The 17,550-nt window shown below is 42.7% G+C and overlaps 1 protein-coding gene and 1 long non-coding RNA gene across 3 annotated transcripts in view; one reads left to right on the forward strand and one right to left on the reverse strand.

Annotated features, from left to right (window-relative positions):
• LOC142765653 (uncharacterized) overlaps positions 1-17,550 on the forward strand; it is a 28,932-nt gene that overhangs the window by 962 nt on the left and 10,420 nt on the right. The gene's annotated exons all lie outside the window — the stretch shown is intronic.
• Positions 1,152-17,550, reverse strand: part of LOC119167160 (uncharacterized) — a 349,532-nt gene continuing 333,133 nt past the window's right edge. For both annotated transcript variants that reach the window (XM_037418600.2, XM_075867002.1), the window contains 2 exons: positions 14,399-15,311; positions 1,152-10,549 (listed from right to left, as the gene is read on the reverse strand). In XM_037418600.2, the coding sequence (XP_037274497.1) occupies positions 10,506-10,549; positions 14,399-15,311 (957 nt within the window). In that variant the 3' untranslated portion in view covers positions 1,152-10,505. The remainder of the gene's footprint in view (positions 10,550-14,398; positions 15,312-17,550) is intronic.

The following is a 17,550-nucleotide window of genomic DNA, read 5'->3' on the forward strand; positions in this document are numbered from 1 at the left end:
TTGTGTGTTACACAAGCGAATCACCATATATATCTATAAAGAAGTAGAATGTACAGGTGTGTCTGTTGGTGTAGAACCAGCAATGCACCATGCTTGTGAGGTGGGCAATAAAGAACTCCCTCTGACAGCTCTCAGTGAGATGAGTAGTACTAGCTCAATCCACAGATGTGCATGGTTAAGTGTTGATCTTTTTCAAGGAGCCATGTGAGTATTAGAGTCACTGGCTCAGCCAGAAATCTGGTCACAAAATTACACTGCATATACTTGCCTTTTCGATTCTGCGACTCGTTTCTGCTCTAAAAAACACAAGCGGTTTCTGAAAAACTTTGCAGACCTTGGAAGTTGTGTTCCTGCGGCTTCACTCTGATCATGGAAATGACTGAACACAGTTGAATGACGTATCTACGTAAATTATTTTGAGTAAAACAAAAGTGTACAATTTGTTGCTTCATTTCCAGGCTGCCAAAAACAGTGAGATGTTTGTAAAAAACACACTTTTGAATGAATGCAAGGAAAGAAGTGTAAATTTAAGGGCTTGTTTTCTTTGTTAGACATAACAATTATGAGCTCTAACAGACAATCATGCCAAGGAATGTATAAAGAATGTTATTAGAAGTAAATGTAATGTAAACGTGGAGAAAGAAACCTGCGACTAACATTTCCTATGTTCTACCAACTGAGCTAGCACGACGGCTATAACTTCTTTAAGTGTGTGCTGTCACTATTTTGCATACAAAGCCTTTTTTAAAAAATCCTGCTAGCAAATATAGTTTTGACAATTACTGTAATCCATGCTTTGGCAACTCGTATATTGTTGTCATTCTTTTGTCATAAAGGTGACACATCTAACAACATCCCTGATGTGGCCTGTGAAAGGTTTGCAGGTTCCTTGATCATCAAGCACCACATGCATAGCCATACAGTAGACTCCGTTTAAACGAAACCTGAAGGGACCAGGAAAATATGTTTCCTTTAATAGGAGTTTCGTTTACAGAGAGATAAACAGGGGTACAATATTCAAGTAGGAAACCAGACATATTAGTGGCAGTTACTCCATTTAGACAGCAATTTCGTTTAAGAGAGTTTCATTAAATGGGAGTCTATGAATCAGTATCCGTCAAGAACGCAATAACGACGCAGAGGCCACGATGCACCGTAACATGAACATTGATTTATTGAACAGTTATATACATTGAGAGTTGCATGACACATCAACAGCATTTAAACACTGATGTAATAATGTTCAACGACAAGTTACGCAGACTCTGTCAAAAACATGAACATCTGAGAAGTAGGCTCTGCTATACAAAATAAAGGCTCTTCCTCTAGTCCATCAGACTCGACATTCAGTACAGAAGAAGAAAAAACTACGTGCATTGCAGCACAGAGTACATGGTACATAGTAACATTTATATATGTAACATGCAAAAAATGGAAAGGTTGCTTCCTCTTTGAACAGCTCACTCGGAATATGCAAGCATTTCTTTATTTATTTACATATTTCACTCGCGTTCACCATGTTTGTAACTTCACGCTTTTCGATGATGCCAAGATGTGTGGAGCCGATGACAAAACTAAAAAAAGCATTTGGGCAAATCAAGAGAATGAAGGTTGGGATGCGACTATGATGAGATCCTACAACACAACTAACTACCTAACACGTGTATGCGTATGGGACGAAATGTTTCAGTAAGCAACAACCACTGCAACTTTTTAGTCTTGCAGTTATTATGTACGGGCATTTAATGCCCCCATCGCAAATGAGCAAACAGACATGGAACATAAATAAAAGCATGAAGGACCCTCCAAGCTCTTGCTTACTTCGATACATTCGTTTAACAAGTAAAGCATCAACAACATGACATGTTTTGGGCCTGTTTTTTTTCTCCCCAGCATCAGCAAGCATCATCAAAGTGCTTATTTAACAATGTATGATAACAGCAGTTTTATCATATCGAAAATGTGTAACACACAAAGCCACTCAGTTCGACAAGAACTGCAAAGAACTCCTTTCCAGCAAACTCATATGGCACGGTAATTACGCAGTTTGAAATGAAAGCATTGACACGATGATGATTACACTTCAGAAGCATGTTTGATGTGATTCCCAATTTATGCTTATTCTCTGCACTGTAATATGCACTGAAAGTTTGGAGTGCTAGAAGACTCGAGTGAGGAAGTTCATCAATATTCTAAGCTCGGCATGGAAAACTGAAAAACACATCTAAAATGAAGAAAGTGCCAGAGACACAGTTCCAAATATATAACGAATATTAACGAGGAATAAACATTACAAAATGGTACTTTGGGCATGCATGCGTGCGGCGAATTGTTCGCTAAGAAAGCATACCCACGCTGCAACACTCGCATTTTTGATTTGGAAAAGAACAGTTGGCGATTTTGGCTCCTCAAATCGTAGTCTAAGCTGCCCTGCCTCTCCATGTCAACCCTTCAAACTCGGCGTGCCCTTAACTCGCAACGTCTCCAAGCAAAGTAACGCAACGAACCCCTCAACAAAGACCTGCACTCCGTGAGTCAAACTAAAAACGAAGAAACACGACAACAGTGAATCACATGAGATCGGTGTCTTACATACGAGGCAAACAGCAGAAAAGGAGAGGCTTCCAAAGTCAGACAGAGTTTGTTTAATGCTGCATCATGTGCATACATGCACAATGCTACTTCTATCACAAGTACATGCACATTACTTATGTAGATCATTGTCACAGGGCTAAAGACACTGATCGTGTACACGTAAGTTACGACAGACTGATCAGCTATGACTTTTCTACAGAGACAACTCTGCTAACCGATATTTACAGGTCTGCTCACCAGCATCAAATCTTCCTTTCTTCCTTTTTTTCATTCCTGCTACAGAACGGAGGCCACTTTCACGACAAGTGCTCAGAAAAAATGGTGCAGTGTAGCTACAGCACACAACTTGGGTGGTCGCGCTATCAGCTAGAGGGAAAACTCGATCGCGATACCGGCCACGCTAATCTGGAGCACAACGTGTGCTGGCGTTGCCTTTTCAGAATCCCCTCGAAGTGAATACCACTTTCCAAGCTCAAAATTCCTTGTACAAAGACCTCCACGTCTCAATTTTCCTCGCCCAGACAGCACAAACACGCTCTTAAAACAAGCAACTTGAGGCTCCACAAAGCTGCAAAGGGGTCTGTACATGCTCAACTGGAAAGTGCGAAGCACTGGAGAAATCGGAAGTTTCACATAATTTGTGCGGCAACACACCAATATTTTGTTGCCTTGCTGTCACGGTGAGATGTGGGATATGGGAGATAGTTCTGCACGGGAGCGGTGACAGGCACTGACTTGCAGCTTTCATAAAAGCAGCTAGTAACCAGTTTAAAGCTGCCAGAATACTGCACGCCAGGCATTTTTGCGGGTTTTTCAAAGCAACCGCAACGAACCTGTAAGTTCCCGTCGTAGCAATGCATTCCCGTTATGCATAAACGCCACAAGCTGAGCCAGAGACACTAAAACCGACTACAAACCATGCAGCTTCATGGTCAGAAACGTACCGTAGATGAGAAAAAGAGGTTCTTGAAAGTCCGAGGTTTCAAAGTAACACTCATCTGTTGGATTTGCACATTACTGCTGACACGTATGCTCACATTCGCAAGTGTTTCGGAAAAGAAAGGCAAGCCATCACAAGTGTGAGTGGGCAGCCCCGTCACAAATCGAACATTTGTCAAAAGCGTACAGCTGACCTCAAGAAAACTTAGCAAAAGTAGGATGAGTAAAATTTGCCGCTGGGCGAGTTCGTTTATACTTGAAGGTAAATTGTCATGCGCAAATGAAGACAAGAACGCTGAAATACCGGACAAGGCAGGCGTCTGTCCCTGTCCAGTCTTTTTTGTGTTCTTGTCTTTATTTGCGCACGCCAGTTTATCTTTAACTCCTAGGATGCTAGATGGTGCACAGCCATCTTTTTTTTTCTTATAACCAAAACCAGCCGATGCATTTGTTTCAAAGTCATTTACATCCCACATGTACCACTTACCCCAAACCACCGTAACAAACCAATGTCCAAAAACACACATTCAAACTTGGCACAGTTTCAAAATTTAATTGTGTACGATGTTCAGAAACCATAGTGGGCAAATTAACAAACACGTATTTGCTTCAGACAATGCATTATTAACGGCAAAATTCAAAGTGTTTTCCAGAGATAACGAAAATAGTACTACAATAGACATCTCATTCCTTTTCAACGCGCACTGTCATCCAAACGTGTTGCAATATCCGGTCTACCAAAAAGCAACACCGAGTTTAAAATCAGCAAAATGAAGATAGGTACATGTACGTGAAATTATCTTAGCGATGATTAGAAAATTGCCAAAATGGTGTTAGGCGATACAAAATGAACCAAGCAACTTCCTAATGAGTTATTTAACTCGATAACAACAGCAACATTTGGCACTGCCATATGTGGAAAGAAGAACTTGCTCAAACAAGAAACATGCGGGTTGTAAAGAAACATGGCCTCGCTCAGGCACTGCGAAGAACGAAATTTACGGGGAACTTGTGTTGACAATCATCAAGCTTTACAACGACATATAAAACGCGCAGTGTATATCACAAGAGCAACGCACCCAGAGAGATGGCAGCCTCACATGCTCTGTCCAATACTTTCAACGTAAATGTCTCTGGGAAGATGGGCCGAAGTTTTGCCCAAATACCGAAATGCCAGCAGAAAAGCTGCTCAACTATACTACTGCAAGCAAACAATACACTGAGAAATAATTTTTTTTTATTTCTGTTGGAATGGCAAGGCTTTTTCAAGACTGCTTTTCATGTGGCAGGCACATTAGGATACTTAATTGGAATTTTGTTGCATAATACTTTGTTATTAAAATTAAAAGCACGTAATATTGCAGTGTCAAATAAAATTCGCTTTGAGAGACGTGCGTTTCATTTGTCCACAGTAGTACAGTCGAAGCGTGAAAAAAAATATATATGTGGCACATGTGTACTTTTCGGTACTTTTTGTTCGAGACATAAGCATCTTCGTCACGCAATCTAGGAATGTCGTAGGAAGCTGCGATTGTATGCATACCGCATCTGCACTAGAAAATTTAACACCTTTTGGAGGCACAAACGTGCTTCAGGCCTTGCTCAGATTCGGAAGTATGTTTCAATAGTCCCTAAGTGTTGACCATTTCATTTTTAGATTAGCCGTGAATAACTTCGAAATTGGAAGGACATTCTCTGTAATCGCTGTAGTTCCAAAAATGCAGAGCACTGGTGATGGAAGTGACTGTTTACTATATCTCACTTCATGGTAAATTCGCATACAGTCAAACCTCAATATAACGAGCCTAGATATAATGATTTATCAGTTACAACAAAGTACATGAAGAATAGCTCTGTCAAAGGTACAGTACTGCAAGTGTATGTCTTTAACTAATTTTTTGATATAACGAAGCATTTTTGCAGCAGGTGTGACTTTGTTATATTGAGGTTTGAATGTACTAACTTCGTCTCACCTCTCTGGTACTTATTCTTGTGTTACATATATTCCCACAAAAATATATCATGCCATGACATGAAGCTATATTCTCTATACTTTTGAAGGCTCATTCAACACGGTTATAAATACAGCAGTGGCTTTTGAAAAAAAAAAACTAATAAAAGGTCAAAGATTATTCTTTCATCGAAAAACATGGCAAAAAGAGATATTCTCTTCAATGCTATTAGAGCTATTTTCTTGGGCTTCAACACTAATTGTCAATATATTCATTTTTGTAATCGTAAACTTTGATTACATAATCATAGACTCTATAATACAGACTATCATAGTCTAAAAATCTGCTTAAGTGTCAAAAAATATTTTTTTACCATTTCTTTCATACCAGCATTCCTTCAGGGCACAGTGCAATTATCACTACCAGACATCTAATTAGACATACAGTAAGAAAAAAATTGACTCAATATGATGTTAGTCACACCTACACTCCAACCACACAAAAAAAGTTTCTCATTTTCAATGTTCTGTATGTTTTTTTTAGCTGCCACCGAATTTATAAACAGCTCTCTGTATGGTATCAGTTTTGTGACCAAAAGAGTGAACACTGGCTATTCGTTTTGTAAACAACTATGATGTGATGAATGACACTTTTTCCACAAAGCCTAGCTCAATCAAAGCATCCTGTATACAATAAGCATTTAAATCTTTAATTATTCAATTAACAATTGCAGCAGCTAAGCAAAAACTGTGATTAGTGTCCGAGAGCTGCAAAGTTTTTTGTCCTGTAAATCACTTCTAACCGCTCTAGCCAACAAGTGTGCAGGAAGAAAAGTTTTACAGCTGGTCAAATAGAATGTGTTTGTATAAATGCCAGCTACAGAAATCACACGCTTTGAGAAAATCTGGAAGATCAATGAGAAAGTGACATAGAAGAATTACAAATCACTTTCTCATAACTAAATAGTGGAAGCAAGGTTACTCTATCATGCATAAGGTCTTGTTACAAGCAAGCAATCATGTTTGATAATGATACAGTCAAGCCCGTTTATATCAAATTATCCCGTATATCGAAGAATTCCCAAACACGGTAAGTTTACATTGAGAATATATAGCAAAAGTTACTGTTCTATCGGAGGAAAATAGCAACGACAACTGATATATCAAACTCCATGTGCCTCAAAAGTGCCCCAGCAAGTTGGCTTTCCCTCGCGTTGGCGCGTAAAACTGCCGGCGCCACCCTAGAAAAAGTCGGTTAGACCCAGTTGTGCGCGGGCGAACACCCCCCTCCAAGAAATGATCCTGGCCCGCTCGCTACGCTTACAGCTAATCAGAGGCCGTCGTGCTTTCTCCGAGGCGCGGAGGCGGTAGAAGTGAATGCCATTTTTCCTTTTTTTATGCTTGTGTGCCTGCTGCTGGCGATTCAGCGTGCTGTGGTGTTGCCTGTTTGTGCTCTGTGAACTGTATTGGCGCGCTGTCATCATGGCTTGCGCAAAGAGGCAAAATTTGCCGTTCGCCGCGAAACTCGAAATCATCAATCGGGTTGAGCGCGGTGAAAAGAAGTCCGACGTCGCCGCTGCGTACAAAATTCCAAGGAGCACCTTGAGTACTAACCTGAAGAACAAGGCAGACATCAGGGCCAAGTCGGACAAAAGGCCAGGTGCCCGTGGCACCCGACGTGTGCGCGCTGCTGTGTACGAAGATGTTGAAGCGGCCGTTTAGAAATGGTTTGTGGACGTTCGGTCCCGAAGCATCCCGGTGTCCGGCCCTATGATCGAGCAGAAAGGAGATGATCCAGGACTGCTTTAGGCATGCCGGCTTCCGCATGCCTGGTGATGACACCCCGAATTCTGACAGCACTGAAGACACCGCAGGTGTTTCAACCGAAGTTTGGAACGAGCTGGCAGAGTTCCCGGGTGCTATCGACGGATCCACATTCGACGAGTTCGTCAGTGCGGACGATGATGTCCCCATCATAGGCCAATTACAGGATGCGGATTACATTGCAGACGTCGTGCCGACCACGAGCCAAAGTGACAGCAAAGTGGAAATCGACGACGGCCCATTGCCTACATCCTCCGAAGCGATTAGCACACTTGCGTTGGTCCGGCGCTATTGCTTGAATGTGGAAGGTTGCAGCTTCAGCTGCTCCGACTCGTTGGACAACATGGAGGCGTGCGTGCTGTCGCAGGCAGCAAAGTCGTTGGCACAGGAAAAAATCCAGGACTATTTTGTTCCACAGTAGGACACGCAAGTAAGCCACCATATTAATAAAGTACTTTTATTCTAGTTTGTTATGTGCCTTTATGACAAAACCAATACCGGGCCTATATCAAATTAGGCCATATATCGAACTAACAAACGTTTTTTTGGCGAGTTCGATATACCCGTGTTCGACTGTATCAGCACGAAGTAGCCAGGTATGAATCCCACGGACTCTCGGAATTTAAAGAGGGGCGGATTGTGATCTATTCGGCATTGGCACTTCCCCAATACTCGATGTAATTCTTATGTGGCGGCAATGATAATCTCGCTATGATCGCGAAAGCGAAAATTCATCGCTGCAACAGCAAACATCACACCGTGACCAAGACCGCAAACATTTGGCAATCCTCGAAACTAAACACGGTTACAAGTGCAAAGCTTTACAACAACAATGCTAGGAAAAATCTGGAGGCAAGCATTGCTACTGCCTGTACCACCGACATGGCTGCCACCAGCTAGTGCAGCGATGGAACCCTAAAAGTGTCAGATTTTAAGACAAAGTTCAATTGGGTATGTCTCTGTTGCTGATTGGCCTATAGTGCCAACATGGCAGAATTTGACAAGGTGGGATGTGCACAGAGGGAAGCACATGAATTTGCAAAAAAAAAAAAAGTCCTTCTGTATTTGACAACACTTCCCATTAATTCTTTGTGACCTAGTTTATGCTTTCATTATTATAGTGCACATGCTTTGGGAGCATTATCAATAAGAGAGGTTTTTTAGACTAAGTATTGATGGTGATTATAGCTGCTCAGGCATATCTAGATTTAGTGATTTTGTTCTTGAAATTGTTAATATTTGCTGTTTATGAGAAATGGTCATGTGATGAGAAATGCACAGCACAATGATTAAGACATGAATAGTAACGAATTTTCCTGCTCTAAAAAAAAAATCAGGTAAAAAGCTGGTCTTCAAATAAAAGGAGCAAACGTGCTTTAATAAACTAGGCAAAGGCAGGCTCTAAAAAATGCAATGCACAATCCACACTTGTACCCTAATGGATCAAATACTTCAGTGCCAGGTTTCCGAGTAGCATTTTCGGTAATAAAGCCTATAATTGTAAACAACGGGAATGGATGATTGCGCTAGCACAGTCAATGGAACATCACGTTGAGGACACAACATAAAATATGAAACTATCACAAGCTGTAAGAAACAAAACTTCAACTACTTACTTCGAGTCAGAATTCAGGTAAACACCTAATGACATAAATCATGTCACGTGTGATGTTTACTCATGATACTGTGTTAATTATGATGTAAATGCTCTTAAACAGCCGATCAGTGCTCAAACTCGGATGAAATCTTCGAAATTTGAATAGTGATTACTTAGCAAAAAAAAGTAATAACTAAAGTTATACTATTGAAAATGTTCGCATGTATTATCCACTGTGCAGCTCTGCAATGTACGCTTCAAACCATTCAGCCGAAATGTTGTGACATACGTCTGCTAAAAGTTATACAGTCATTTACTTAACTGTGCTCAATACCTTCAATTGAAGCACTTAAAATATTACCAAAAATTTCATTTCTTAAACTAAATAAGCTTCGGTCAAGCCAATTTAGTTGAATGTCTGCATTTCTGACATATATTGAGTGAAGAAAATAACGCACTTAAAATGACATAACACATCATTTGGCAACAAATACAACGAAAACATTAGGCGTGCCAATGAGACGTAAAAACAACATAGCGAATGGCAGATGCATGATACGAGGCTGCGAATCAGTTATCACATTTATACTACATTTATGTTAAATGTCTTTCACGCATACTACCAGGACAACTTACCTAACAACCCTAACGATGTCATTATGAGTGCATTTCATCAGTAATGTACTTCTGTTTTAAAAGCCTAGCGTAGCATCCAATGAAATGAGTGTGACACACCAAAGAACCTGGACATAAAGAAAAAAAATTGTGTTACCTATCAATCGAAACACGACAGCGTTTCACCTCCCATTTTCTGAAGGCTTAAACTTGGCTTTCCCTTCACGGTACATGTCAATACCAAAAGCATGTTTTCTACACATCATAACGATCCCATTATATGGGCTTCTCATTACAGCACCAACAAAAGCGTCACATGCCGACCGAACATGACAAGGATGCGCGCTTCACCCACCAATCACTGGTGCAGCCTCACAAAGATCGCGATGTTGTAGAAAAATGACTGGTATAGTACATAATCGAAAACGCTTCTTTTGCAGCTGAAATGTGAGAAACTTCTTTCGTGTCGTTTTGTTCAAGGTCAGCTTAACAGGAGTGTCACATCTACTGCAGCTTTTGTGCTGCAAAGCCTGCGACAACCGCTCAAACTTCGTCGCCCGGCAGCTGCAAATCATCGGTTATCGCAAGTGGTGTGACCATTGAAAACGACAAATTCGACGATTCCACTGGTGACAGGAAAGCGATACGAGAACAATGCACACGAAAAACATCTGGTGAAAACATAAAAGAACAAAAAACAGCAGCGGCACATATATATGCTTCATGCAATGCTGATAAAAAATAACGTGAATAAGAAGAAAAAGTCAACGAAGTGGGCGGTGTTGTATGCAAGCTGTCTGAAAAAGGGGCAATAACTTAGAAAAAAGCAACATAAATATCTTGCTTTGAATACTTAGGAACATTAGTAGCTTGAGAGCAAGCGTAATCGTCTCTGGCAAGCAAGTCCAGCTTCCTTTTGGAGCAGAGGCTCAGCCTTTTGATAGTGCTGAGCCCGCTTCGTTCGTGAGGTGCGAGTGCAGGCATTCACTCCGACGGGTACTTAAAGTCCACAGATGGCTCTGGGAACGCTGCAATGGACAAGGACACAGACGTATAAGACAACACGAAGCGACGACACAGAATTACGCACACTGGCCAGCACAACTAGAAAAAAACACAGTAACAACAAAGAGAAACGAGACGGGTGGCAGTGCCACAGTTATGCGATGAGACACGAATAATGAATGACAGAATTCCGATCAGTAATTGTGGCTGCTAAAGGAGTCACAAACCACTTTTCCAAGTAATGATCGAATCGCCTCGGCATCTGGATTCAGTGCCTCACGATAGATTGGCACAAAAATTTGTTGAATCCATCCACGAGTTCATGCCGCACAAGTGTAGTGCAGTGGGGTCGGGCAGGGAGCCTGGGATGTACGTGCCTTGATCTTTTGATGGAATGAAGTTTTATACATCTCTCTCTCGAATCCCTCAAAAACAAGCAGAGTTGCCAGGCTTTGTTGCGTGCTGTAAGCTCTTTCTCTCTTCTCCCGTATTAACGAGTTGCACCGGAAGCTACACAGGAAGAGATGGTACAGGTGATAGAAGTTACGTCAGCGTGCGCCATGACCTTCAGCGCATGATGAGAAGCGATTGTTGTGATTGTTGTGCACACAAGCATGGCTACTTTGTAGCGTTAGCATTTTACGAAGCGCAGCGTCAACATGTGATGGCACCCTGTGGCAAGAAGCACGTCTGATCTAAACGCCACTTTTGATTTATGCCAGCTATTAGCCAACAGCACGCTATCTTCTGTTCAACATCAAACAGCCAGCGCTGGCGATAAGTGTGAGTGCGGGCCACTGTATGGAGTGAGGGCGCCTGAGAAAATGACAACCTCATGCTCTGCTTCTAAACGATCCTTGCCTTGCATGACTGCAAGATTTTCAAAAGTAGGGGCTGCTTTCCACAGGATGTGCTTTTTCACCAAGCCCGAGGGATGGTTGATGATTGATTTATTCGATTTTAAAGAAATCTTATGCATGCCGTCAAAGCTTGTAATAAGAAACATGAGTATAGCTATTTTCCTAAATGGTAGGTGGGTAGATGATGCACTTGAGAGAGATAAGAGGTGTGGTTTGTGCACTTATCACCTGAGAAAATGCAAAAAAATAAACATGCCCATTGTTTATCTTTACATTGAATATAATGGGTTAGATACAAGAATTCATATGCATATTGCATTGGTAACTAATTACACTGCAACAAAAATGCTTATATTAAATTGTTGTATATCTACAAGGAAGCTATGATGTGACTATTATAATAAGCTTTAAGTGTACTAGATGCGAATTAGTGAACCATACTGCGAACACAGATAACTGTTGTGTAGCACGGAGCAAGCCAAGCAGTGATTGTGCTGTTTTATCAGTTAGGAAGAGCATGAATTCAATTTAATCAGTGTGTGATCTTGCTGTTGTGGGAATGACAGCGTGGTCCCTTTTCTATGAGAGGCGTGCGGCCATAGATTGCAAGAAGTGTGTTAATTGACATTTTATGCTTCTCATTTGCTACAAATATCTGGCATTTTTTCAAAGCCCTGGTATGCTGCCATAAAACATCTGAGTTTTAGGTGATTCTTGTGCACAGAGTGGTGTTCACTAGCTACCACCAACTGCGTATGCACATTGGGCAATTTCATGAACCCTTTTTTTAAATTACTGCACCATTGTTTCTATATAGCAGGTGTTACAGCAATCGCTAGTGAGCTGAACAATGGCTACGATAGGAAGCGTGTTGAACCATGAAAGTTAACCAGCTTGCCCCTCGATGTTGAAACAAATGATCGAAAGGCTAGAATTTAAAAACTCTCTGATGTTGGTGATTTCGAGCAGATGCACTTGCAAACAAAGTTGTTAAAGCCGACTAAAAAAAAAAAAAAGGATGCACATCGTGCTGTCATTGACGTTCCTTGCAATGTTGCATTTAACCTAAACACAGTGAAGAAATCACTGATGGCTATCTGTCATCCTGTTGCTCACATGGCTACTCAATACCTGCAAAATCAGTCGATTTCTGAGGGTTGTGAAAACACACTGTGGCGTTCTTAGAGTGCTAGTAGTTCCTGTACATACGCCATGAAAACAGTCAACAGCCCACTGTGTGAGACGTAGCAGGCACACCGTACTAAAGACAATCATAATAATATGCAGGCGTAGATACATTCACCGTTTGGTCCCAGCACTAAACAAGAGCAGGACATGGCAGAGTATAGTAATCATTACATAATCAGATGCAAGGAACACAAAGTGAATGTGAACTATCACACTGCACCAAGTGTTTCACAGCATACAGAGAAATCTTCGCTTATGTCGTGAATGAGCCCAGCACAATAAAATGTATTGCACCAACATTGATCAACACTCTGATGACCAATGTTGATCACACCAAGTTTAAATTGGGCCTGCCGGTGAACTATGTTGAAAACTAATGAATAGTGCAAAATAGTGTGAAGAAAGACAACAGCACTTCCTGTCGTCTTTCACGCTCACACTTTTTTGCTAAGCAGTATCAGGGGCGCATCCAGCCACTCATTTTAGGGGGGGGGGGGGGCAGGGCGGTCGCTTGCAGTAACACTGAAAAAGGGGGCGTGGTCATTATTTTTTGTTTTTACTACCACAAAAACTCTCTCAGGGCATAAATACTGTTAATGTGTGCTCGAATCGGTCCTGCTCATTTGTCCTAATTGAGCATAGCAGATGATTGGCAAGCACTGAAGAAAAGAGGGGGGTTGCTGACAAGGTTGGGGGGGGCGATTGTCCTTACTGCCCCCCCTCCCCCTCTGGATCCGCCACTGTGCAGTATGCTCTCAGCCAACGGAACTCTCTTAAGCGGACCTGCTACCTAACTGGAACAATTGCCCCTAGTATTATTGGTTCCATACTCGTATATCGCCCCAATGTTCAACTCTCATTAAACGAAACTCTTGTTCAATCCACCACATTTTTCTGCTCCATATGGTTCTGTTTCACAAGAGTCTATTGTATATTTGTAATATCTTATAAATGTCACAATGTTTACCAGGACTGCCCTGCACACAGTGAAACACAACATTAATACAGCAATACAAGGCCCCTCCAATGAAAGTTCCGGATGTGATTACAGCAGACAGTGCCATGCTGCAGCTACCTAACTATGTTAGCATTTAATTACTACTTCTGCATTCTCTGGCTGCACACTTTTCTTGTTGGCATCTACACTTCTTTAACAACTATGAACGGTACTATCTACTAGCACACTTCTTCTTGCCCACAACCATTAGCCACAAAAGTGTGTTCCACCACACTGTTACTGCAAGCCCAACATAATCAGGGGCCACCAATATCACTACCGCATCGCTTTGCATGAGTATTTTTCTAAAGTGCCCATACGATGTAAGTATTTGCGGTACGACTTGCAGTTGAAGAGAACGGTGTCTTCAAAAAGTGTGAGTTGCAGCCTTGTCACCATACCACAGCTGTGCACAAGGTGCTCATAAGGAGCGGGTGTACAGAGTCACAATGAATGTGAAGAGCGAACAGTGGGCACAAAGGGCCTAGTGGTGCCATAAGAGTGCATGGAGCATGCCACCTCAGTCATCCTCCTCGCCTTTACTTAGAAGGTCCTTCATAAAGCATTGGCCATGCACACACGTCCTCTGACAACAGTGGTCGCCCCTTACAGTCACTTTCTATCACGCTCACACATGATCGAACACACGATTGCACACTTGCGTTTCTATTTATAATAGACTACACAGTGGACAAAGTGTTTAACTTTGTGTACACTGCCCATACCACAAAGTTGCGAAACCCGGCATCATAAAAAGACATATCTAGCGTAACACAGCCACCGTCAGAGCCAGGACTCGAGCAGCGTCATGAGATATCGGCACTCACCCCAGCCTTCCAAAAGCCGGGTCGGCGACAGCGGCACCGTGCTCCGCAAGTCCAGGCTCTCCAGCCTCTTGCACAACTTGAGCGCCGTGAGCTTCTTGCGTGCGGCGCTATTCGACACCGGCATGGCGGGCGTGCTCATCCGGCGATCGCCGCGGCCGTTGAAGAGCCGGCCTCCTTCACCCGTAGTGCCCTCTGGCAGCTGGAAGCTGATTTTGCGTCTGCGCTCCCCGATGTTGCCAGAGGCAGGTGGCGCCGCCATCCCATTTCTTGGCTGTGCCGATGTAGACACGGAGGGGTACATGAACCAGGTGGGACTTGTCCTTCCGGGCATCGGCAAGGGCGGCGCTGAGAGCGAGTCCTTGTCCTCTTCTTCCTCGTCTCTCTGCCCTCCCACGTCATCTGCTTCTGCCTCCTCAAAGTCGTCCGCGCTCCCGCGGTGGCACGGCCCGGGCGCCATAATGGTGACAGGCTTCGAGACGGCATGCCCTACAAAGTCGTCCTCATCCTCCTCTTCCTCCTCGTCCTCGGCTCCTACCTCCTGGTGTCCGAGTCCATTTGTGCGTCCATCGCGTGCCTCCACCTCTATGACGTCTGGTGTTGCTTCCTCCTCTTTCTTTTCAATGCACACCGCGGCGGGTTTGAAGCCGTTTACGGGTGTCACAGTGAAGCGAGACGGTACAGAGGCTGGGGCACTGTGGGAACGCTCCAGGGTCGGTGAGGTGATGTCGGTGCCAGCGGCGCTGAGCTGCGCGGCGTTCGGGTTCTCCGGGACAGCTGCCGGTCCATTCTCGCCATCTGTCTCCAGGCAGACGCGGGAGACACGGAACCGGCTTGTTCCTGGGCTTGAAGGGGGTACAGCGTTGCCACCCGTGACGGCGTTGACGGAGAGGCTCGTGCTGAACGGCGGTCGTGCCTGGGTTTTCGATAAACGTGTTTCAGAGGAATGAGAAATACGAGATTCATACAAGCTTCAATGCTTACACATGAGCAGTGATGATGTGGTACCGCAAATGTATTGCATCAACACTGCGTTGAAGGAAATGTGACTGACGAACAAAGCATAAGACATAAGTGTACAATATACAGAGCTTCCAGATTGGTGCTGACATTTTTGAACATATCACTGCACTGCCAAAAGTGCCTATTGGTTTCCAATTGCCAATGTAAACTGATATGCAGGATAATAGAAGCTCAAAAGAATGATGTTTCCCATCTTAAATACAGCCTACTTCTCACTAGTGATCCATTTATTTCAAAAGAATACGTGAACAGTGCATTAGTAATTTGTGTGCATATACTTGTTCTCACATGACAGGTGAAGTAGCACAGCACAAATTTCGACAAGGGACGAACAGAGACGCACACACACAGGACAATAGTTCTGGGGATGGTTCGAACAGGGCCCTATTTTAGCCTAATGGTGCCGAGAAAATTAAAGTGAGCGTATATACAGCTGAACCCCTTTATCAGAGGCATGATCCGGAAAGCAATTCTTGTCTTTTATATGAGGTGTGTCTGATAAGCAGCGTTTTCTTATCAAATCATATTTTATTGTAGGTGCACTGGTGTCTCTCGAACCCATTCCTCTCTTATATCAATGCCTCTTATAAAGGAGTTAGACTATGTGTTCTCTTATGAAAGAATAAAACAGATCATTTGCATGCATTCATAAGAAAGTTACCGTCACCCTTGCATTTCTTTGCCTTGTAGTTTGATTGTAACCACTTTTGTTAAAAACATACTCCTGCCACAAACTGAAGGAGTTCTGTGGTCATCTTCGCAGTGTATAAAGATAGCCTGTAAAGATCAGTCCACTGTCACAAGTAAAATATCGTATTTAAGGGTGGCACTTTCCAATGCATAATTAGTTTGCAGACATCAAGTACATCTGAATGGAAGATCTCCTAGTACAGCTAGAAAATCTGGCAGCTAGGCAATAATGCTCACAAACGACACCGCAATGTAGCACTGCGGTGTCTACCAGCTCACTGCAGTACAATGTTTGACCCCACTGCCTGACTAACACGTGACGTGGCATCATGAGAAAATTGACACCCCTTTCCTTTTAAAAAGGACATTTTGGTGTCTCAGTTCACATGGAATATGCAGCACGCAGTGTGGTGCGGTGCGAGTAATCGGTACGGATTGTTGCACGGAACAGACCTGATGTGTAGCTTTCATCTGCCACAAAGACTAACTAGGCAAACTGAAATGTTTTCACCGGCTGAGAATCGACGTCACCTATACGAAATATTTTCAAGCGCACGATCAGGCAGTCAAACTTGCCTACATACACCACATTTAACACTCAGGAAAACTTGAAAAATGGTCTCTGTCACTGTTGCCATCAGGATGCAGTATGACATACACTCAAACCTCGACATAATGAACTCAAATATAACGAACTATAGGTTATAACGAAGTAAGCGACCGCTAGCTTTGCCATGAATACTGTGTCACAAATAATCATTTATAACAAATTTTCGGATATAACGAAGTATTTTCGTGGTAGATGCGATTTTGTTATGATGAAGTTTGAGTGTATTTTGAAAGCAGCACTTCATATTTAATGCAGCTTGTCCTTTGAGTCGTGGCAGCTTCTTGGCCCATGGCAGGACAGAGATTGTTTGATGCACAACACAAAAGCATTGTTGGAGTTTTTGAAGTCCACTCAACTTATCGAAACTCTATGGATGACTCTCGCATATATATAAATAGGAACAAGCAGAACACAACCTTTCATATTGTGGTTCATAATTCATTTGTATTGTACTTAACAAAAAAAATAGCCCTTGAAAATTCCTTTATTTCCTTCTTGTGTACATGTATATGTGTGTTTGTGACTACATGTGTAAGTTTGATCATTGTGTACTTCAGAGTCCTCACCCCACACCTTGACTAGCGAGCTAGGCGATAAACCAGGCCAACATCTCCAAAATTTTTATTAAAGCTTGCTATATCTCTCCCTCTCTGAAGCACAGTTTTGTATGAATGTTCGCTCCTAAACCTGTAGCTGTAGGTTGAAGCTCTGGATAGAGATCTTGGCAGATGATCAACATTGCGAGTAATAAGGGGCACATGTTGTATTTGTGCAGCTCAGAGAACATGATAACAAGGCACAAAAATGTGCTGATGGTCACCTGGCTGTCCTA

This window comes from Rhipicephalus microplus, chromosome 6 (assembly GCF_043290135.1).
Source record: "Rhipicephalus microplus isolate Deutch F79 chromosome 6, USDA_Rmic, whole genome shotgun sequence".
Taxonomy (NCBI): domain Eukaryota; kingdom Metazoa; phylum Arthropoda; class Arachnida; order Ixodida; family Ixodidae; genus Rhipicephalus; species Rhipicephalus microplus.